We start from the raw sequence: 25197 nt of genomic DNA on the forward strand, positions 1-25197 counted from the left end.
CAGATTGAAAACTATTTTTGCAGATGACATGATTATGTAAAGAAATTAACAGGAAATATACTCTCAAAAAACTCCTGGAACAAATCAGTTTAGCAAGGTTGTAGGATAAAAGACCAACAGACAAATATCAATTATATTTTTTATATATACAGTTGATCCTTGAACAACACGAGTTTGAAGTGCACAGATCCACTGATACATGGATTTTTTTTTTTAGGGTAAATACCTACTACTACACCATCCATGGTTGGTTGAATCCACAGGTGCAAAACCAAGGATATGGTGGGCTGACTATAAAGTTATGCATGGATTTTTGACTGCAAGGAGGGTCAGTGCCCCTAACTCCCATGTTGTTCAAGGGTCAACTATACTATCTAGTTCAACATTTGAAGAATGAACAATTGGAGTTCAAAATTAAGAAAGCAGCAGTACCATTTAAAGTAGCACTTACCCCCCCCAAAAAAATAGGCACAGCATCTGTAAACTGAAAACCTGCAGAACCCTGATGAAAGAATTCAAAGAAGACCTAAATAAATGGAGATATATACTATGTATACCTGTTGATGGACTCAGTACTGTTAACATCAGTTCTTCTGAAATATATAAATGAACACAGTTGAAATTAAAACCCCCACTATATTTTTGCAAATGTCGACAGACTGTTTCTAGAGTATAATGAAAAGGCAAGGAATTACAAGAGCCAGAACAATTTTGAAAAAGTACAAAGATGGAAGACTCACTACCTGATTTCGGGACTTTAAATCTTCAGTAATCAAGACAGTGTGGTACTAACAAAAGGACAGACACATAGATCAGTGGAACAGAATAGAGCCCAGAAAAGGATTCATTCAAATACAGTTAATTGATGTTTTTTACAGAGATACAAAGTCAGTTCAATGGAGAAAGCATAGTCTAGTCTTTAACAAATGGTGCTAGAACAATGGGATTACCCATATTTCAAAAAGAAAAAAAATTTGACCTATACCTATATCTTAATATCTTATATAAAAACAACTATATTGCAAAACTTTTAGAAGAAAACCTAGGCAAAATCTCTGACTTTGGGTTAGAGAAAGAGTTCTTCGATATGACATCAAAGGAGAATCCATAAAAGAAAATCTTATAAATTGGACTTCATTAAAATTAAAGCTTTTTCTCTGTGAAAGACATTGTTGAGTGAAAAGAAAAGGCACTAAGAGGAAATATTTGTAAATCGTTTGTCAAAAGACTTCTTTAACCCAGAACTCAAAACGCAACAATAAGAAAAGTACCCAATTTAAAAATGGGCAGAAGATTGGAACAGACACCTCATCAAAGAAGATTTAGACATTTCAAAACTGCAAATTAAAACAACAATGGGATAGCTCTCTACCGCTATTAAAATAACTAATTTTTAAAAATGACAATACCAGGTGCTGGGAACTATGTAGAGCAACTGAGAATCTAATAACACTCCTGGTAGGAATGCAAAATAATATAGCCATTTTGGAAAACAGCTTGATGGTTTCTTATAAAGTTACCATGTGATTCAGCAGTCTCCTGGCTGGGTAGCCAGGAGAAAGAAAAATATGTTTACACACAAAGAACATGGATGTGAATGTTCATGGTAGCTTTATCCATAATGAACAAAAACTGGGAACAGTTTAAGTGTTCCTCAGTTGTTAATAAAGTTTGGTACATCTATGTAGTGAAAAGTATTCAGGAATAAAAAGAGACGAACTATTGGTGATGCAGTAGCATGGAAGAATCTCAAATGCATTGTGCTAATCAAAGAATCCAGACTCAGAATACTGTGATTTTATTTGTATAAAATTTTTACTTAGGACTTCCCTGGTGGTCCAGTGGTTAAGAATCCGCCTGCCAATGCAGGGGACATGGGTTCGATCCCTGGTCCAGGAAGATCCCACATGCCGCAGGGCAACTAAGCCCGTGTGCCACAACTACTGAGCCTGTGCTCTAGAGCCCATGAGCCGCAACTACTGAGCCCACGCGCCACAACTACTGAAGCCTGTGCACTCTGGGGTCTGCAACAAGAGAAGCCATCGCAATGAGAAGCCCACACATCTCAACGAAGAGTAGCCCCTGCTCACCACAGCTAGAGAAAAGCCCATGTGCAGCAATGAAGACCCAGCACAGCCAAAAAAAATTTTTATTTATATGGGAAAGGTGGAACGACAGCAAAAGGCCATTGGTCACCAGGAAACAAGATTGGAGATGGATTTCGACTGCTGAGGAGCAGCAGAAGAGAATTTGGGGGGTGATGGAACTTCTTGATTATGGTGGCTGTCGCTTGACTTGCATTTGTCAGAGGATTTTATTATATATTACTTGAGACGTGACTGAATGTCTTGTTGTGACCAAGTGTCAGCAAGGATTGAGGAACTGAAATTCTCTTAACTTACTTTGGAAGAATAAATTGCTACAGCTACTTTGGAAAGTCATTTGGCATGCTCTGGTAAAGCTGAAAATTGTTATGTCCTACAATACAGCAACCCTGCTTCTAGATAAATACCCAGATACTCATCGTATGAGAGCATAACAAGAGTACAAGAATGTTTACAGCAGTATTTAATATTTTAAAAAGTGGAAGCAAGCTAAATGTCCAAAAGGAAAATGGATAGTGACTCATTTCTACAGTTGATCCAAGATTTTAAAATATACAAAAAAGTAAATAAAGTATACAAAAAATACTATATATTTTTATAGATACATAAATTTAAAAATCTAAAAATGTACATAGGAATTATAAATATTATACTTAGGATGGGATGTGTAGGAAAGATAATGGGAACATAGAAGGCTTTAGCTGTACAGTTGACACTTGAACAACACGGGATAGGGCTACCAACCTGCTTGCAGTTGAAATTCTGAGTATAACTTTATAGTCAGCCCTCTGTATCTGAGGTTCCGCATCCTCAGATTTAACCAACTACAGACTGTGTAGTACTGTAGTATATATTTATTGAATAAAACCCATATAAGTGGACTTGCACAATTCAAACCCACGTTGTTCAAGTGTCAATTGTACACAGAATTGAACGGCACAGGTTCACTTATATAGAGATTTTTTCAATAAATATTACAGTACTACACAATCTGCAGTAGGTTGGACCTAGAGATGCAGAAGCACAAATACAGAGGGCTGAATATGGGACTTGAGCATCTGCAGATTTTGGTATCCAGATCTGGTCCTTTCTAGGACCAGTTCCCCATGGATACTGAGGGATGAATGTACAGAGGTGGGGTTTTTTGACCATATATAATAGTTAAGTATTTAAATGCTTAAGTGAAATTAATACTTTAGATCTTGCTCTTTCTTGAAATACTTCGTGAAGAAATGATTCTATATTCATAAGTTTTTTAGGAGTGTGACCTAGAATGTTGAATAGTGGAGAATGTTACTTTTTATTAATAAAAGTTAAGTCGATTTTTTAAAGTTAACATAAAAAATACTGTTCACAGTTGACATGGAAAGTGGATCAAGGTACTTCCCCGGTGGCGCGGTGGTTAAGAATCTGCCTGCCAGTGCAGGGGACACAGGTTCAAGCCCTGGTCTGGGAAGATCCCACATGCCATGGAGCAACTAAGCCCGTGTGCCACAACTACTGAGCCTGCGCTCTAGAGCCCACAAGCCACAACTACTGAGGCTGCATGCTCTAGGGCCCGTGAGCCACAACTGCTGAGCCTGCGTGCCATAACTACTGAAGTCCACATGCCTAGAGCCTGTGCTCTGCAACAAGGGAAGCCACTGCAGTGAGAAGCCCTCGCACCACAACGAAGAGTAGCCCCCATTCACTGCAACTAGAGAATGCCCATGTGCCGCAACGAAGACCCAATGCAGCCAAAAATAAATTTATTTTGTAAAAAGTGGGTCAAATTTTTTAAATTGTGTTAAATAAGAAAGTAAGCAGATGATTTTAAGTACTTTAAAAGAAAAAATATGAAAGACCACCATAACCCTTGAGTACTCAAAATGGGGTAAACTAGTTAATGGGTGATGTTGAAGAAATATTCACTTATATATACCAATGAAGTCATTGGTGTTTGAGTATGTAAGCAGTGTTTTAGTCTATTTTTATCAGTGGCCTTTCCATAAAAATAACAGCTTTCTGAGGATTTCATTGCATTTCTTTTGGGGCCTTTGGAGGCTCTAATAAAAAGCGTTTTTTTCCCCACTGGAGTTATGAACCAGTTGAGAACATGGAGATTCAGACTAGCCCCTTTATTACACTAAAGGCTAGGGGAAACAGCTTAGTGAGAGAATCAAACTAGACTTGCTAATTCCCTACCCACTAGGTCCACCTCCTACGTCAGTCTAGACTGGACCGTCCCATCCAGGGAAAGTGCATCTGCAGAAGAGACCCACTTACCCAGGTCACTGTTTCTCGTACTCGCTGGTCCAGGGAAAGAGGGAAGGAAAAAGGGACCAAATTCCCCCCCATCCAAGTGACTCTCTCCACTTCCCTGGGGAGGGTATAGGAGTGGGTAAGAGGCCAGGAGTATTTATGTTTAGTAAAAGATCTCGTCTTCTGCAATCTAGGTGAGAGAAGAGTGGTTTGTGTCCCCCTCCACCCATTGCAATTTGTCAGCCTCATATTGTTAGAAATATTTTTTGAAGATCAGTTGAATTAAACTATTAACTTCAGTATTTAACTGTATTCACAATAGAAAAGAATGTCATTCTTGTCATATGACTTGCCTTAAAACCTTGACTTTTAAAAGTTATATATTTAAAGAGCATTTACTATGGCCTTATACAAGTACCATGTTTCTTCAGTTTAAAAAAAAAAAAGGTAAATACTTCAGACTTCTTGATTATTTTCCTGGTATTTAGCTCTACCAAACTAGGTTTTATAGTCACTAGTCACTTTTTCATTAATTGCTCTCAGCAAGAATTGTACTGGATAGAATTAGCATGTGATACGCTCATTAGAAGACTGTACAATCTAATGGAGAAGACAGATAATTACAGTAGTAGTGATACCGCCAGAGAACCATGGGCAGTATGGTTTGGTTATATGAATGATGAAGAAAGTATTGAAAACAAATGATATATTTTAAGCAAACATATTGCTTCTGTGTTAAAATACATTTTTGGAGGTTTTATGAAATTTTGAAATGGAAATCCATTACCGGTGATTTTCCACCAGTCTCTTGAAAGTGGCTAATTGGTCATTTCAAATAAGCCAAAGTTACTAGTCAAAATTTAACTCTGAGCTGTATTTTTGAGTTTTTGTTGTTAGTTTTATGTCATCAAGGTATTTTAGGGGGAAAAATATCTGACATTTTTGTTTTATGAAGCCCTTTACAATAAAGAATGGGTGTGGCATCATACTGCTACCTCCGAGAGAGCAACCAGCAGGTGAATACCCACTAGATGTCTCCAATGGCAATCAAAGAAGTCTTTATTCTTCATTCACTAAAATATTATTTTAATTGTAGAGTCACCTGTGAACAACTAGAGCCAAAAGGTGAACTGTGTATGAGAGAGTATGTGTGTGTGTGTGTGTGTGTGCCTGCACACATAGAAGGCATCCCAGGGAATGGGAAGAACGTACACTTTAAGAGTCAGAGCAACCTAGGTTCAAATCCTCGCCCTAAGTAACCTTGGGCAAGTTCCGTAATCCCTGTGAGCCTTAATTTCCTCCCAGCCCATAAAGAATAATACCTATTTCATTCTGTTCTTTTGGAGATTATACTCAAGGTCTTTCTAAGCCTACAATCTAATGGAACTCTTCAAATGAGAATGGGTCAGGCACATTTTAAGAATAACTTAGTGCCAGGCAGCAAGCTGCCTATAAAATTTGAGGCAGGGGGATACTAAGCAAAATAGAAAACTATAATAGTGCTTATTTTGGAACTCCAGTTTAAATCATTCTGACTGAAAATGTAGAAATTGTTAATTTATGGAGTAAAATCTTAAAACCACTTCAATGTGCAACAGTGAGATAGTGGGTAAATAAATGACAAGACATCATGGGAATGATTACAGTTATGAAGAGTACAGATAAGTTTTGATCTGTTACAGCAAAAGCAGGATGTGTGTATCTTACAATTAAACTTAGGTTTTGAAAATGTGAAGAGCAACTTCCCTGGTGGTGCAGTGGTTAAGAATCCACCTGCCAATGCAGGGGACATGGGTTCGATACCTGATCTGGGAAGATCCCACATGCTGCGGAGCAACTAAGCCCGTGCATCACAACTACTGAAGCCCGCACGCCTAGAGCCCATGCTCCACAACAAGAGAAGCCACCACAATGAGAAGCACGGGCCCTGCAACGAGAGTAGTCCCCGCTCGCCGCAACTAGAGAAAGTGCGCGCAGCAACGAAGACCCAACACAGCCAAATATAAATAAATAAAATAAATTTTTTTCTTAAATGTGAAGAAAAACTGAAATAAGTTTATCATGATAATTGTTAGAGTAATAGAATTATGTTTCTTTTATTTTCCCAGTTTGTCAGTACCACGAGTTTGCTTTTATAACAAGGAAAATATGTAAGATAGTCATGCTTTCGTGGAGCAAAAAATTTCTTCTCTTCACAGACAAAACAGAAACTTTAGGCTCCTTAATGCTTGGTTTCATTATTAAGACAACCAAAGAAACAGGCCATTAGTCTTAGTTCTTTTACCTACTTAGGCATCATCCTTTTAGCTATTGTTTTTCTGTCAGGTGTTATAACTCAATGCAGTCTTAACTTACATATTAATTGGATAATAGAACTAGAAAATTTAATGTATCTTTTTAAAAGCACTGTTTTTCTTTGTTTTAATGTTACAGATTTATTTGAGGTTCCTAGATTATCAAATGGAGCACTCAAATGAATGCAAGAGAAACTTCGTTGCAGTCTACGATGGGAGCAGTTCTATTGAAAATCTGAAGGCCAAGTTTTGCAGCACTGTGGCCAATGATGTAATGCTTAAAACAGGAGTTGGGGTGATACGGATGTGGGCTGATGAAGGTAGTCGGCTTAGCAGGTTCAGAATGCTCTTTACTTCTTTTGTGGAGCGTAAGTAAATAATTCCTATAGCATTGAGATCTTTTACTTAATCATTTATTCAGAATACAATTATGGAGCATTTCCTTTAGACAAAGACTGCTAGTCATAGAATGTAGAAGTAACTAGGTCTTAGTATGTATTCTTAAGGAACTGACTGTCATGTGTGAAAAAAGACATGGTAATGCATAAGTTGAAACACTACCTATTATAAAGATATAAACATATGATAGGTAGTGCAAAAAATAGAGACTTCTCTCAAGATTTTCAAAATTAAAAATAATTATCAGTAGTATGAATTCAGCTTGGTGAATAATTGTGAATCCACCAAACCATGTTCCCCAAAGATTTAGATTGACTGTTTTTTTTTTAAACTTTTAAAGTAATTTTAAGCTTATAGAAAGTTGTAAAAATAGTAGAGTTCTCCTGTGCCCTTCACTCAGATTCCCTTAATGTTAACATCTTACAAAACCGTAGTAAAACTGAATATTAACACTGATGGAATATTATTAACCAATATAGAGACCTTACTGAGAAATCAGTAGTTTTCCATTAATGTCCTTTTCTGATCCAGGATCCCACATTGCCTTTAATTGTCATGTCTCCTTTAGTCTCTTCCATTTGTGACACTTCCTCAGTCTTTAATGACCTGGATGCATTTGAAGAGCACTGGCCAGCTACTTAGTAGAATGCCCGTTGATTTAGGTTTGTCCGATGTTCTCTCATGGATTCAATTGAGGTTATGTATTTCTGTCAAGAATACCATAGAAATCACATTCCACCTGTCTCAGTACATCATACCAGTGAGGTAGGGTACATAATGTGGTTTGCCTTACACTAACTTGGATCACTTCCTTAAGGTACTGTCTGCCACATTTCTCTGCTATAAACAATAATTTTTCCTTTCTAATTAATAAGTTTCTTTGAGAGTATGCAAATATCCTTTTGCTCACTAATTTTAGCATCTGTTAATGATTTCTGCCTGTAAAAGTTATTGCTGCAGTATTTACCTAATGGTGGTTTTCTGTTTCCATCATTCCTTCTACACTTAATTATAATTCTGTGAAGAAGAGCTGTTCTTTTTCCTTCATTGATTTATTCAGTTATTTGTGTCAGTATGAGCTCATGAACATTTATTTTACTCTATTATTTTATATATAATATATATATATGTTACTCTATAATAAAAGTTACTTTATTGCTCAGAGTCCCAGCTTTGGCCATTGGGAGCTCCTTCAGGTTGCCTCCTGTACTCTTTGGATAAGCCCATTATTTTTTTAATCACTTCCTTACTTTCTGTTCCGCAGGCTGAACCAGGCTCAACTTGTGTTTTCCTTGCCCGAGCCTTAGAACCAACCATGTTTCCAAAAAGCCCTTTCCTTCTCTTCTAGTGAGAAATCTGGCTCTAATTATTCATGGTATATTTATTTGTTCAATCCTAGGATACACATAAAGTAATTTTAGGATTGCTAACCCATATCCCTGTTAGAAATTTCCTAACAGTTCACTATTTGTGTGCAGTTCTTTTTATCTTGAGCCATGCTGTCAAAATATGGTGTTTCATTTACTTACGTTAGTTGTCTTCCTTTCTCCTTTCCGTGTGGTTCATCTGTAGTACACTTAGGTTCATTTGTGACTGTTGTGACTGTTTATATTTTGTTTTGTGTCCCCCCTCCCTCATCATGGTTACTTTATATTGTTTTTATTTTCGGAGTACCTAGAATATTGCCATTATTCAAAGAGAGCTCTACAAAAAGATACACTCAAATATTGTTCCTTTCTCACCTCTCCTGTGCCAGTCCCACCCCCCAATTCTCTGCACTCCATTCCTACCAACTCTCTGCTGGTAACTAATCACATTAGTCCCTGGTGTATCCATCATGCATTTCTTTTTACACAAAAGAGCTGATACATGTGTATTTTCTCATAGCTTCTTTTTTCTTACATGAGGAGAAGCATATTATACTCTTTGCACTTTGCTTCTTTCACTTAACAGTATATCCTGGAAATCACTCCATATCAGTTCATAGAGATCATCTTTATTATTTACAACTCCATAGTTACTGGGTTGGCCAAAAAGTGCCTTTGCTTTTTAAGTAAAAATAAAAGACACATTTTTCATTTTCACCAAGAGCTTTATTGAACAACATATTCATCCTTTTGTTCCACTACCTTCTGCCATTTTTCAGGCAACTTCATAATTCCATCTTCCCAAAACTTTTTATCTTTTTGAGCAAAGAACTGTTCCTGGTGCCTTTTACAGTCTTCCAGGGAATTGAAAGTTTTTCTATTCGGAGAATTTTGTAAAGACCTAAATAAATGGAAATCCGAAGGTGCAATGTCTGATGAATGCGGTGGATGAATCAGAACTTCCCAGCCAGGCTGTAACAGTTTTTGCCTGGTCATCAAAGAAACACGTGGTCTTGGCGTTATCCTGATGGAAGATTATGCATTTTCTGTTGACTAATTCTGGATGCTTTTCATCGAGTGCCGCTTTCAATTGGTCTAATTGGGAGCAGTACTTGTTGGAATTAATCGTTTCATTTTCTGGAAGGAGCTCATAATAGAGGACTCCCTTCCAATCCTACTGTATACACAACATCACCTTCTTTGGATGAAGACCAGCCTTTGCTGTGGTTGGTAGTGGTTCATTTCGCTTGCCCCACAGTCTCTTCTGTTCCACATTATTGTACAGTATCCACTTTTCATCGCTCATCACAATTTGTTTTAAAAACGGAACGTTTTCATTACGTTCAAGTACAGAATCACATGCGGAAATACAGTCAAGAAGGTTTTTTTCGGCTTCCCTGGTGGCGCAGTGGTTGAGAATCTGCCCGCTAATGCGGGAGACACAGGTTCGATCCCTGGTCTGGGAAGATCCCACATGCCACGGAGCAGCTGGGCCCGTGAGCCACAGCTGCTGAGCCTGCGCGTCTGGAGCCTGTGCCCCGCAACGGGAGGGGCCGCGATAGTGAAAGGCCCGTGCACCGCGATGAAGAGCGGTCCCCGCACCGTGATGAAGAGTGGCCCCCAAAAAAAAAAAAAAAAAAAAAAAAAGAGTGGCCCCCACTTGCCGCAACTAGAGAAAGCCCTCGCACGAACCGAAGATCCAGCACAGCCAAAAATAAATAAATAAATAAATAAATAAAATTAAAAAAAAAAAAAAAAAGAAAGCCTTCTCAGAACAATTTAACTGGGAGGTGTTCATTCCTAGTTTAAAAAAAAAAAAAAAAAAAAGGTTTTTTTCGCTTAGCTTATGTGGAACCCAAATGTCAAAGCGATTAACATAACCAGGCTGGTGCAAATGATTTTCAGTGCTTGATTTGGAATATTTTGAGTATGTTGGCTATCTCCCGCATTGTAGAACATTGATTGTTCTCAATTAATCTCTCAATTTGATCACTGCAACTGGTCTACCGACTGTGGCGCATCGTCCAGCGAGAAATCTCCAGCACAAAACTTCACTGCTTTTGACGTGTTCGATCAGTCACAGCACCTTCTCCATACACTGGCACAAATCTTTTTTTGCGTTTCAGTTGCGTTTTTACCTTTCTTGAAATAATAAAGCATAATATGCCGAAAATGTTGCTTTTTTTCTTTCACCTTCAATATTAAAATGGCTACACAAAAATTCACCAATTTTGTTAAGTCTTTTTTTAAAGGCACACTGATACGACAGCTGTCACAGTCTAACAAAATTGTTTCAAATGAAGTTAAAGACAACTAAGTGCTACTAGAGCCATCTTACAGGAAAAAATGAACCTTTTTGCCAACCCAGTAGTACATTGTGTGTACATACTTTATTCAGTCATTCAGTTTATGGGCATATGGGTTATTTACAGTATTTTGCAATTACAAGCATACTGTTAACAATGAATAATGTTATGCACATGTATTTTCATATTCTTGGAGGTATATCCTCTGGATAGATTCCTAGAAGTGGGATTACTGATGTAAAAGGATGTAAATCTTTCATAGTTTGCCAAATACCCTTCCAGAATGGTTGTATATTTTTTTAAATTATGATAAAATGCACCCTCAGCCATTTTTAAGTGTACAATTCAGTGGCACTAAGTACATTCACAACATCGTACAACCATCACCACTATCCATTTCTGGAACTTATGTAACATCCCAAATTGAAACTCCATACCCATTGAATAATAACTCCCATGCCCCTATTCCCCCAACCCCAGGTAACCTCTATTCTGCTTTCTATCTCCATGAATTTCCCTATTCTAGGTACCTCATATAAATGGAATATTTGTCCTTTTGTATCTGACTTATTTTATTTAGCATAACATTTCTAAGAATTTCAATCCTTTTTAAGGCTGAATAATATTCCATATGCGTATAATACCACATTTTTGTTTATCCTTTCATCTGGTGATGAACAATTGAGTTGTTTCTACTTTTAGGCTATTATGAATAAAACTGCTATGAACATTAGTATACAGTTATCTCTTTGAGTCTGTGCTTTCAGTTCTTTGCAGTATATACTATGCCTAGAAGTAGAATTGCTAGATCATATGGATATTCTATGTTTAAATTTTTAAGGACCACCAACTGTTTTCACAGCTGTGCCATTTTACATTCCCTCCAGCAATGCAGCAGGGTTGGTCCCCATCCTCACCAAAACTTCTTATATTTTGTTTTTTTGTTAATAGCCATCCTAATGGCTATAAAGTGTGATTTTTTTTATCATTGTGATTCCAATTTGTATTTCCCTAATGATGAGTGATGTTGAGCATCTTTTCACGCTTCTTGGACATTTGTATACCTTCTTTGGTGAAATGTCTAAAGGCATATACCTCATTTTGCACTTCACTTAATTGCACTTCACAGATACTGCGTTTTCTACACGTTGAAGGTTTGTGGCTACCCTGCGTTGAGCAAGTCTATCAACGCCATTTTTTCAACAGCATTTTCTCACTTCATGTTTCTGTGTTAACATTTTAGTAATTCTCATAACATTACAAACTTTTTCATTATTATGTTTATTATGGTGATCTGTGATCAGTGATCTTTGATGTTACTGTTGCAAAAAGATTATGACTTGCTAAAGGCTCAGATGGTGGTTAGCATTTTTTAGCAATAAAATATTTCTGATTAAGGTATGTACATTGTTTTCTTAGACATAATGCTATTACATACTTAATATAATACAGCATAGTGTAAAAATAACTTTTATATGCAGTGGGAAACCAAAAACTTTATATAACTTGCTTTATTGCAATATTTGCTTTATTGTGGTGGTCTGGAAGTGTGGTATGCCTGTATTTAGTGCTTTACTCAGTTTTTGACTTGGTTGTTGGTTTTTTGTTAAGTTGTAGAAGCTCTTTATCTATTCTGAATATTAATCTCTCATCAGATACATGATTAGCAAGTATTTTTTCACATTCTTTGCATTATCTTTTCACTGTCTTGATTGTGTACTTTGAGATACAAAAGTTTGATGTAGTTCAATTTGTCTGTTTTTTCTTTTTTTTGTCTGTGCTTTGGGTGTCATAATCCAGAAATCATTGCCAAAGACAACGTTACAAAGCTTTTCCTCTATGTTTTTTAATTTGGTAACAAGTTTTTTTATTGATTTATAACATGTTTCATGTGTACAGTGTTATGTTTTGATTTCTGTATACCCTACAGCATGCTCACCACCAAAGTTTAGTTTCCATCTGTCACCATACAGTTGACCCCCTTTACCCATTTGCCCTCCCCACCCCCCATAACTACTACTCTGTTCTCTGTATCTGTGGTTTTGGTTTGGTTTGGTTTGATCTGTTCTTTGTTTGTTTGTTTGTTTGTTTGTTTATCATCCACATATGAGTGAAATCATATGGTATTTGTCTTTCTTCATCTGACTTATTTCACTTAGCGTAATACCCTCAAGATCTATCCATGTTGTTACAAATGGTAAGATTTCATCTTTTCTTATGGTTGCGTAGTATTCAATTGAATATATACATATATATATATATATATATATATATATATGCCACATCTTCTTTATCCATTCATCCATCAGTAGGGCTTTGGTTCTTTCCATATCTTGGCTATTGTAAATGATGATGTGATGAACACAGGTGCATAAATCTTTTCAAATTAGTCTTATTCTTTGGATAAATACCCAGAAGTGGGATAGCTGGATCATATGGTAGTTCTGGTTCTTAATTTTTTGACAAATCTCTGTACTATTTTCCATAATGGCTGCAACAATTTACATTTCTTTCAACACTGTATGAGGGTTCCCTTTTCTTCACATCCTCTCTAACATTTATTATCTCTTGCCTTTTTGATAATAGCCATTCTGATTGGTGTGAGGTGATATCTCGTTGTTTTGATTTGCATTTCCCTAATAATTAGTAATGTTGAGCATTTTTTCATGTGCCTGTTGGCCATTTGTATATCTTCTTTGCGAAAATGTCTGTTTAATACCTCTGCCCATTTTTTAAATCCAGTTGTTCGTTTTTTGTTGTTGAGTTGTATGAGTTATTTCTATTATTTTGGATATTAACCCCTTCTTGGATATATGATTTGCAAATATCTTCTATTCAGTAGGTTGTATTTTCATGTTGTTAATGGTTTTCTCTCCTGTACAAAAGCTTTTTAGTTTGATTTAGTCTCACTTTATATTTTTGCTTTTATTTCCCTTGCCTGAGGAGACATATCCAGAAAAACGTTGCTAAGACCAAGATCAAAGAGTGTACTGCTTATTTTCGTCAAGGAGTTTTATGGTTTCAGGTCTTACATTCAAGTATTTAATCCAATTGGAGTTGATTTGTGTGTGTGGTGTGAGTTAGTGGTCTAGTTTCATTCTTTTGCATGTAGCTGTCCAGTTTTCCCAGTGCCATTTATTTAAGAGATCTCCATTGTGTGTTCTTTGCTTCTTTGTTGTAAATTACTTGTTCATATATGTGTGGGTTTATTTCTGGGCTCTCAGTTCTGTTCCATTAATCTCTGTCTGTTTTCTACAAATAACATGCTATTTTGAATACTATAGCTTTGTAATATAATTTGAAATCAGGGAGTGTGATACCTCCAGCTTTGTTCTTTTTTCTCAGCATAGCTTTGACTATTTGGGGTCTTCTATGTTTCCATATAAATTTTAGAATTTTTTGTTCTGTTTCTGTGAAAATGTCCTTGGGACATTTGATAGGGATTACATTGAATCTGTAGTTTGCTTTATGTAATATGGACATTTTAACAATATTAATTCTTCCAGTCCATGAGCACAGAATATATTTCCATTAATTTGTGTCTTCAGTTTCTTTCAACAGGTCTTATGGTTTTCAGTGTAGAGGTCTTACACCTCCTTAGTTAAGTTTACACTTAAGTATTATATTCTTTTTGTTGTGATTATAAATGGGATTCTTTTCTTAACTGCTCTTTCTGTTAGTTTGTTATTAGTGTATAGAAATGCACCAGATTGTTGAATATTAATTTTATACCCTGCAACTTTACTATATTCATTTATTAATTCCAAAAGGTTTTTGGTGAATTTTTTAAAAAATATTTATTTATTTATTTGGTTGCACTGGGTCTTAGTCGTGGCTTGCCAGCTCCTTAGTTGCAGCATGCATGTGGGATCTAGTTCCCTGACCAGGGATCGAACCCAGGCCCCATGCTTGAGAGCGCAGAGTCTTAACCCCTGTGCCACCAGGGAAGTCCCTGAATTTTATTTATTTATTTTTATTTATTTATTTGGCTGCATTGGGTCTTCGTTGCTGTATGCGGGCTTTCTCTAGTTGCGGCGAGCGGGGACTACTCTTCGTTGAGGTGCATGGACTTATTGCGGTCGCTTCCCTTGTTGCAGAGCATGGACTCTAGGCACGCAGGCTTCAGTAGTTGCAGCACGCGAGCTCAGTAGTTGTGGCACACGGGCCCTAGAGCGTGCGGGCTTCCGTAGTTGTGGCGTGCGGGCTCTAGGGCATGCAGGCTTCAGTAGTTGTGGTGCACGGGCTCAGTAGTTGTGACTTATGGGCTCTAGAGTGCACAGGCCTCAGTAGTTGCAGTGCCTGGGCTCTAGGGCACGTGGGTTTCAGTAGTTGTGGTGCGTGGGTTCAGTAGTTGTGGCTCGTGGGCTCTAGAGTGCAGGCTCAGTAGTTGTGGTGCACAGGCTTAGTTGCTCCATGGCATGTGGGATCTTCCCAGACCAGGGCTCGAACCCATGTCCCCTGCATTGGCAGGTGGATTCTTAACCACTGTGCCACCAGGGAAGTCCCTGGTGAATTTTTTAGAGTATTCTATCTATAAAATCATGTCATCCACAAATAGTTACAGTTTTACCTTTTCTTTTCCAATACGGATACCTTTTATTTCTTTTTCTTGACTAATTGCTCTGGCTAAGACTTCCAATACTATGTTGAATAAGAGTAGCGAGATTGGGCATCCTTGCCTTGTTCCTGATATTAGAGGAATAGCTTTAGGTTTTCATCGTTGAGTATGATGTTAGATGTGCATTTGTCATATATAGCCTTTATTATGTTTTTGGTACATTCCTTCTATACCTATTTTATTGAGAGTTTTTTGTCATAAATGGGTATTAAATCTTGTCAGATGCTTCTTCATCTATTGAGATAATCATATGGTTTTTATCCTTCAGTTTGTTCATGAGGTGTATCACATTGATTAATTTATGGATGTTGAACCACCCTTGCATCCCTAGGGTAAATTCCACTTGATCATGGTATATGATCCTTTTAATGTATGGTTTGCTAATATTTTATTGAGTATTTTTGCATCTGTGTTCATCAGAGATGAACCTATAATTTTTTTGTGGTGTCCTTGCCTGGTTTTGATATCAGGATAATGCTGACCTAGTAGAATGAGTAGGAAGTATTTCTTCTTCTTTAATTTGTTAGAAGAGATTGAGAGATAGGTATTAAATCTTTGAATGATTGGTAGAATTCACATTGTAAAGCCGTCTGGTCCTGGACTTCTGTTTTGGGGGGAATTTTTGTTTACTGTTTCAACCACTTCACTAGAGATGAGTCTATTAAAATTTTCTGTTTCTTTATGGTTCAGTCTTGGAAGGTTGGATATTCTAAGAATTTGTTCATTTCTTCTAGGTTGCCCAATTTGTTGTCATACAGCTATTCATAATATTCTCTTATAATCCTTTATATTTCTGTGGTATCCTTGTTATTTCTCCTTTTATCAGAGCCTTCTCTCTTTTTTTCGTGGTCTAGCAAACAGTTTGTCAATTTTATCTTTTCAAAGGACAAGCTCTTAGTTTCATTGATCTTTTCTATTGTCTTTTTGGTCTCTGTTTCACTTATTTCTGCTTTGATCTTCATTAGTTCTTTCCTTCTACTGACTTTGGGCTTCGGTCATTCTTCTTTTTCTGGTTCCTTTAGATGGAAGTTTAGATTTATTTGAGATTTTTCATGTTTCTCAGGGTAGGCCTGTATCACTATAACCTTCCCTCTTAGTATTGCTTTTGCTGCATCCCTATAGATTTGGTATGTCATATTTTCATTTTCATTTATCTTCAGGTATTTTTAAATTTTTCCTTTGATTTTTTTGCTGATCTAATTCTTGTTCATTAGCATTTGTTTAGTCTTCACAAATTTGTGATTTTTCCACTTTCTTCTTGTAGTTGATATCTGATTTCATAGTGTTGTGCTCAGAAAAGATACTTGATATGATTTCATTCTTAAATTTGCTGAGATTTGTTTGTGTCCCAACATATGGTCTATCCTTGAGAATATTTCACGTGCACTTGAGAAGAATGCATTTGGATAGAATGTTTTGTACAAATCTATCAAGTCCTTCTGGTCTAACTTTTCATTTAAGTGTACTTTTCCTTGTTGACTTTTTGTCTGGATGACCTATCCTTTGATGTATGTGCGGTGTTAAAATCCCCTATTATGGTGTTGCTGTCAATTTCTCCCTTTAGGTCTGTTAATAATTGCTTTATATAATTTGGTGCTCCTATGTTAGCATATATATGAATAACTTACATCTTCTTGATGAATTGTCCCCTTTATCATTACACAATATCCATCTTTGTCTCTTATTACCTTTTTTGACTTGAAGTCTGTTTTATCTGATATGAGTATGGCTACACCTGATTTCCATGGCTGTCATTTCCTTAGAATATCATCTTCTATCCCTTCACTTTGAGCCTATGTTTGTCTTTAAAGCTGAGTGAGTCTCCTGGAGGCAGCATATAGTTGGGTCTTGCTTTTTAATTTGTCCAGCCACTCTGTGCCTTTTGATTGGTGAATTCAGTCCATTTACATTTAGGGTGATTATTGATAAATGAGGACATAGTACTGCCATTTTATTTTTTGTTTTCTGATTTGTCTATATCTCCATTGTGGTTTTTTTCCTTGTGTTTCTGTCTGCCATTTTAGTTTGGTGATTTTCTAGTATGTTTTCTCAGTTTCCTCTGTTTTTATGTTTTGTTGTTCCCATAAGGTTTGTATAAAACATCTCATAGTTAAAATACTCTTTTTTTCTGTTGATAACATCTTGTTTTCATTTGCCTATATGAGTCCTGACCTTTTCCTTCTCCCCTTTTGTGTTTTAGATGTCCCAGTGATTCAATTATTTCTTTTTATGTTGTGAGTTTGTTACCAAATTGAAGTAGCTATAGTTATTTTTACAATTTTTTTTCCTTTAAGCCTTATGCTATGATCAAGTGTTTAACCTATTCTAATATAGAGTTGCAATTTTCTGATTCTATCTATCACCTTACTCAAAGTTTTGTATACTTTTGCCTTTTCATTTCAGGTAGAAGAGCTCCTTTCAACATTTTTGTAAAGCAGGTCTAGTGTTGATCAACTCTCTTAGGTTTTGTTTGTCTGGGGAAAAGCCTATATTTCTCCTTCATATCTGAATGATAATTTTGCTGGAAAGAGTATTCTTTTTTTTATTTTTTAAAAAATATTTATTTATTTATTTTTTTTTTATTTATGGCTGTGTTGGGTCTTTGTTTCTGTGCGAGGGCTTTCTCTAGTTGTGGCAAGTGGGGGCCACTCTTCATCGCTGTGCGCGGGCCTCTCACTATCGCGGCCTCTCTTGTTGCGGAGCACAGGCTCCAGATGCGCAGGCTCAGTAGTTGTGGCTCACGGGCCCAGCTGCTCCGCGGCATGTGGGATCTTCCCAGACCAGGGCTCGAACCCGTGTCCCCTGCATTAGCAGGCAGATTCTCAACCACTGTGCCACCAGGGAAGCCCAAGAGTATTCTTGACTGACAGTTTTTGTCTTTCAATATTTTGAGTGGGTCATAACACCCTCCTGGCCTGTAGAGTTTCTACTGAGAAATCTGCTGATAGCTTGCTTAATGGGGGTTCCTTTGTAGGTTACCATCTTTTTTTCCCCTTGGCTGCCTTTAAAATTCTTTCTTTGTCATTGAGTTTCAACAGTTTTAATATAATGTATCTTGGAGAAGATCTTTCTGTATTGAGGTAATTAGATGTTCTCTTAGCTTCATGGACTTGTATGTACAGTTCCTTCCCCAGGTTTGGGAAGTTCTCAGCTATTATTTCTTTAAATAAACTCTCTGACCCCTTCTCCCTCTCTTCTCCTTCTGGGATACCCATTATCTTAACGTTGCCCTTCCTAATAGAGTTAGATAGTTCTCATAGAATTTCCTCATTTTTTGGTCTTAATTCTCTCCTTTTCTACCTGTTTCATTTCTAGATTTCTATCTTCGAGCTTCCATATGGTCTGCTCTCTTTCCAGTGCTTTCTTCATCTGATTTATTAAGTTCTTCAGTTCCAGAATTTCTATTTGGTTTTTTTTAGAGTTTCAGTCACTTTGATACAGTATTACCTCTGTTCATTAAGTTTATTCCTGAGTACATTGAGCTGCCTTTCTGAGTTTTCTTGTAGCTGGTTGAGTTTCTTTGCGACGGCTAATTTGGATCCTCTGTCAGATCACATTATTTTGATACTTTAAGTTTGGTTTCTGGAGGACTTTCATTTTCTTTTTGTGATACGGTGTTACCGTGATTCCTCATTGTGCTTGATGAGTTGTTCCTCTGATCGCACATTTGAAGTAGCAAAGCTTTTTTCCCCCCCTACTTGATTCTTTGTTTTTTTAAAAATATTTATTTATTTAGGCTGCACCGGGTCTTAGTTGCAGCATGCAGGACCCTCGTTGCTGCATGCGGGATCTTTTAGTTGCAGCATGCAGGCTTTCTTGTGGGCTTCTTAGTTGAGGCATGTGGACTCCAAGTTGCAGCGTGCACGCAGGATCCAACTCCCTGACCAGGGATCAAACCCGGGCCTCCTACATTGGGAGCATGGAGCCTTACCCACTGGACCCCGCCCCGCCCCCCACCACCACTTGATTCTAAGGATTTAACAGGTTAGTAATTTGAGGGCTTTCTTTAGTTTTCCAGTAGGTGGCACTATAGCACGAGTTTTTGGTTTCTCTTATTGGAGCTGCCTCTGGTTATATAACATTTGAGGATCGGCACTTTGTTCGTTGTCATCTTCTTTATTGTCATTGCTTGTGCCTCCAGGGTTGTTGGTGCCTTGCTGCTGTTGGCATTGCCACCTGGGGCACTGGGATTGCAGGCACCTCCACCACGTCCAGGGTCTACTGAGTTGCAGGCTCTGCTACCATGGGAGTAGGGGGAGGGGAAGAGGGTAGCTGGGGTTGCAGGTCCCGGTAACGTTGGTTCCCTGTGGCTGCAGGTGCCACTGCAGCCAGGAAGCTGGTGTTGTATGGCCACCTCCCCTGCTGCTACCAGATTCTCTGGGGTTGCAGGCTCAGCCATAGAAGCAAAGTGGCAGAGATCACAGGCAGTGACTCTGCTGTTCCCTGAGTGCTGCCTCCTATTTGTGTTCCAGTCCACCCACCTTTAGATATACAGATGTCTGCAATTCTCCAGCATCCTGGTCTGTTGGGCAGAGTTGAGTTATGGATGTTTTACTGGTTGTAGACTGAAAGGGAGAGACAAAGGTAGCACTTGGCACCATCATCTTGCTGACATCACTCCTTTTCTGTTTTCTTTTAAAAGCTTTATAGTTTTCACTCTTACATTTAAGACTTTGATCCATTTCATGTTAATTTTTTAATATGGTATAAGATAAGGGCCCAGCTTCATTCTTTTGCATGTGAATATACAGTTTTCCCAGGACCATTTCTTGAAAAGACTGTTATTTCCCCTTTTAATAGTCTTGTTATCCTCGTCAAAAATCAATTGACTGTATATATGTGAAGGTTTATTTGAGGGACTCTTTACTCTATTCCACTGGTCTATTTGTCTATTCTAATGCCAATACCACCTGTTTTGATTACTGTAGCTTTGTAGTAAGTTTTGAAATTAGGAAGAGTCTTCCAACTTTGTTCTTCTTTTTCAAGATTGTTTTGACTATTCAGGGTCCCTTGAGATTCCATGAATCTTAGAATAAGTTTTTCTATTCTGCAAAAAATACTTTTGGAATTTTGATGGGAATCACAATGAATCTGTGGATTGCTTTGAGTAGTACTGTTGTCTTAACAATATTAAGTCTTCAATCCATGAACCCAGGATGTCTTCCCATTTATTTGTCTTCTTTAATTTCTTTTAGCAACATTTTGTACTTTTCATTGTACATCTTATATCTCCCTGCTTAGATTTATTCCAAAGAATTTTTTTCTTTTCAATGTGTTGTAAATGTTCCATTTGTTCCTTGTTAGTGTGTAGAGATGTAACTAATTTTTATTGATTTTGTATCCTACAACTTTGCTAAATTAGTTTATGTGCTCTGAATCTCTGTGTGTGTGTGTGGTCTTTTAGGGTTTTCTACTTGTAAGATCATATCATCTACAAATGGAGATAACTTCATCATTTCCCTTCCAATTTGGATGCTTTTTATTTCCTTTTCTTGCCTAATTGTTCTGGCTAGCACTTCTAGTACACTATATTGAATAGAAGTGAAAGTGGACATTTTTGTCTTGTTCCTAATCTTAGGGAGAAAGCTTTCAACCTTTCACCATTGAGTATGATACTAGCTGTAGGGTTTTCATATATAGCCTTTATCATCTTGAAGAAGTGTTCTTCTATTCCTACTTTATTGAGTGTTTTTATCATGAAATGGTGTTCAGTTTTGTCAAATGCTTTTTCTGATTCACTTGAGATGATCATGTGTATTTTTCCCCTTCATTCTGTTATTGCGGTGTATTACATTGATTGATTTTTGTATGTTGAACCATCATTATGTCCCAGTTGGTTATCATATTAAAATGTTGCTGAATTCAGTGCCAGTATTTTGTTGAGTATTTCTGCATTGGTATTCATAAGGGATATTGGTCTATAGTTTTATTTTCTTCTAGTATCTTTGTCTGGCTTTGATATCAGAGTAATGCTGGCCAATAAATGAGTAAGAAGTGATCTCTCCTCTTCAACTTTTTGGAAGAGTTTGAGGATTGGTGTTAATTTTTCTTATGCGTTTGGTAGAATTCACCAGAGAAGCCATCTGGTCCAGGGCTTTTCTTTGTTGAAAGGTTTTTGATTACTGATTCAGTCTCCTTGCTAGTTAGAGATCTATTGAGATTTTTTTCTTTTTGTTCAGTTTCGGTAGTTTTTGTGTTTCTAGGAATTTGTTTCATCTAGGTTAGCCTTTTTTTTGGTATACAAATTGTTCTTAGTATTCTTTTCTAATCCTTTGCATATGTGTAAAATGTACACTAATGTCCCAACTTACATTTCTGATTTTAGTAATTTGAGTCTTTTTAATCTCTTTTTCTCTTTTTTGTAGTCATTGTATCTAAAAGTCTGCCTATTTTGTTGATCTTTTCAAAGAACCAAGTTTGGTGGTTTTTATTTTCTGTAGTTTCTTTTTTCCTCTGTTTTATTTATCTCTGCTCTAATCTTTATTATTTTAATGCTTCTGACAAAGGCATGGAACTTTTAGTTTAGTTTGCTCTTCTTTTTCTAGTTCTTTAAGTTATTGATTTGAGATCTTTCTCCCTTTTTTGTCTCCTTGTTTTAATGTAGGCATTTATAGCTATAAATTTCCTTCTTAGCACTGCTTTCACTGCTTCCTGTAAGTTTTGGTATGTTGTGTTTTCATTTTCATTTGTCTCAAGGTGTTTTCTAATTTCCCTTGTGATATATTCTTTGACCCATTGGTTGGTTAAGAGTGTGTAGTTTATTTTCCACATATTTGTGAATTTTCCAGTTTTCCTTCTGTTATTGATTTCTAGTTTCATTTCATTGTGATTGGAAAAGATATTTTGTATTATGTCCATCTTTTAAAATTAAGATTTTTTTTTTTCTGGCCTAACATATGGTCTGTCCTGGAGAATGTTCGATGCACACTTGAGAAAAATATATTCTGTTGTTGTTGGGTGGGGTTTTCTATACATGTCTGTTAGGTCCAATTGGTTTATAGTATTGTTCAAGTCCTTTATTTCCTTACTGGTCTTTTTTTTTTTTGCCATCCTGCTCGGCTTGTGGGATCTTAGTTCCCCGACCAGGGATTGAACCCAGGCCCTTGGTAGTGAGAGTGTGGAGTCCTAACCACTGGACCACCAGGGAATTCCCTCCTTATTGATCTTCTATGTGGTTTTATTCATTATTGAAAGTGGAGTATTGATGTCTCCAACTGTTATCATAGAACTGTCTAATTTTCCCTTAAATTCTAACAATGTTTGCTTATATTTTGGGGCTCTGATTTTTGGTCCATATACATTTATAATTATTATATCTTGGTGAATTGACCCTTTTATCAATGTGCAGTGTCCTCTGTCACTTGTAACAGTTTTGACTTAAAGTCTGTTTTTGTCTGATATAGGCATACCTTGTTTTATTGCACTGCACTTTATTGCGCTTTATAGGTACTGCATTTTTCACAAATCAAAGGTTTGTGGCAACCCTGAGTTGAACAAGTCTATTGGCACCATTTTTCTAACATTTGCTCACTTTGTTTCTCTCTGTCGCGTTTTGATAATTCTCACAATATTTCAAACATTTTCATTATTATTACATTTGTTATGGTCATCAGTGATCTTTGATGTTACTATTGCAAAAAGACTTGCTCAGATGGTGGTTAGCATTTTTTAGCAATAAAGTGTTTTTTAATTAAGGTATGTACATTGTGTTTTTTAGATATAATGCTACTTGCACACTTAACAGACTACAGTAAAATGTAAATGTAACTTTTATATGTACTGGGAAACCAAAAAATTCATTTGAGTACTTCAATACCTGCTTCATTGTAGTAGCCTTTAGCCAAACCAGCAATATCTCCAACATGTGCCTGTATTTGTATCACCAGGCCAGCTCTCTTTTGGTAACTATATGTATGGAATATCTTTCTCCATCCTTTTACTTTCCACTTAATTATGTCTCTGGATCTAAAGTGAATCTCTTATAGAATATCATATAGTTGGATCTTGGTTTTTTTAATCTTTTCTGCTAATCTCTGCCTTTTGAATGGAGAGTTTAATCCATTTACATTTAAAGTAACTACTAATAAGGAAGGACTTCCGCGATTTTGCTGTTTGATTTCTATATGTCTTAACAGCTTTGTTATCCCTTATTTCCTTCATCACAGCCTTCTTTTGTACTTGGTTGATTTTTGTAGTGACACATTTAGATTTCCTTCTGTGCATATCCTTTAGACATCTTCCTTGTGGTTACAATGGGGATTTTGTCTTTTTCTGATTGCCTAAGTCTTTAAAGGTATCTTTACTGTTTTATGAGCATGTGGGAACTTTTTCATATTAAAGGATGTTGTAGCTCATGTGTAGATACACTGACCCAGCTTATAAATGGAGAAACTTTGAGAACAGATTTTAGAATTCTTCCCTTAAACTCTTGGTAATTCAAGTGAGCAAATCCTCACAAGGCAAAATGGTTTGCTGCTTTTGTGTCTCCTATAAAAGTACAAGTGACTTGTCAGTATTTCCTAATAATTATTTTGTTGATTTTGCTTATTGTATGTGCAGATCATATTGCATTAGCTTGACAAAAAACTGCTTTTACACCATCATGTTTTTGACTTGGTTTTGAATGGCCCTTAACTTTAACCTACATTTGGGCAGAGCTGATTAGCCTGTTTAATGGGTTCCTTTCCTCACAGTCATCTCCTATATGAAGAAAACTACCATTTAAAGACTCACCCAGACTTCCTGGATACACTTGCATGTGTATGTTCTCATCACATATATTTTAAAAAATAAGTGGTATATATTATCTATTGTCCTCATGAGACAAATGTTTTAGCTTTTATGTCCTTACTGATGAGTATGGTATAATGGTAAGCTATATGATTTTTGCAAATCCAAAGTTAGTAAATATTTCAGTATAACAGTAAGATATTATCAGATATTTTTCTTGAGAAATTTGGGAATTACTAATTTTACCCTTTACTTATAATTTCAAAGTATTATATTATTATTCCTTGGATTCTATATTAAAATCATTATTGTATGTGACCATATACAGTCTTTATTGTAGCTGAACTCTTCTATTTTTAATTTTAAAGATCTTTTTGAATTACCAGATGGTCAGTTGGGTTATGAAGTTAATTTTAGCCAACCAGTCTTCCTACCTGCCTTCCATTCATTTATTTAACTTTTACAATATGAAGTGTTTGCTATGAAGATACAAAAATGGATGATACAGTCCCTGTCCTAAAGGATCTTACAGTCACTTGAGGTGACATATATGCAAATGAAGTAAATACAGGATTGACGATGACAAAGACCATTTAAGACAGAAAACAAAGTGCTTTCTTATTAAATATCAAAGTTACTTCTAGTGGGCAGCATTGTTTATGAAGCAAGTAGTCCTCGAAGGAAGGTCCTTTGGGTTTATCCTTGAGGGTAGGTAGATTTTAGAAGGTAGAAATGTTAATTGAGGTTATTATTCCAACAGAGGTACTATAATAAAAAAGGTATAGAATCAGAGCTAGTTTGGCCCACAAGAAGTAGTGGAAAGGAGAACAGAGAGAAATGAACCAGGAAAGGTAGATTAAAGCTAGAACTTGAAGACCTTTAAACTAAAGGCTTTATTTAGACAGGCATTGGGGAGTTTTGAAGCATGTTATATATACTACAAAAAGATATAATCAGAGCTGTACTTTTATTGGAGCATGGAGGCTACTTAGGAGGTTACTTCCATGATTGAGGTGGGAAACCAGGAAGGTCTGAACCAAAGAAGTGACAGTGAGGAGAAAGAAGAGTTGTGGAGACAGACTCCACAAGGATGCAAAGTGACAGAGTCACTTTTTGGGGCCTGACTGACTTGGAAAA

At 36.7% G+C, this 25197-nt stretch overlaps 1 protein-coding gene across 3 annotated transcripts in view; it reads left to right on the forward strand.

Moving 5' to 3' along the window:
• NETO2 (neuropilin and tolloid like 2) overlaps positions 1 to 25197 on the forward strand; it is a 73491-nt gene that overhangs the window by 37847 nt on the left and 10447 nt on the right. For all 3 annotated transcript variants that reach the window (XM_057535078.1, XM_057535080.1, XM_057535079.1), the window contains one exon: positions 6780 to 7008. In XM_057535078.1, coding sequence (XP_057391061.1) covers positions 6780 to 7008 — 229 coding nt within the window. The remainder of the gene's footprint in view (positions 1 to 6779; positions 7009 to 25197) is intronic.

This window comes from Balaenoptera acutorostrata, chromosome 19, assembly GCF_949987535.1.
Source record: "Balaenoptera acutorostrata chromosome 19, mBalAcu1.1, whole genome shotgun sequence".
NCBI classification, from domain to species: Eukaryota; Metazoa; Chordata; class Mammalia; order Artiodactyla; family Balaenopteridae; genus Balaenoptera; species Balaenoptera acutorostrata.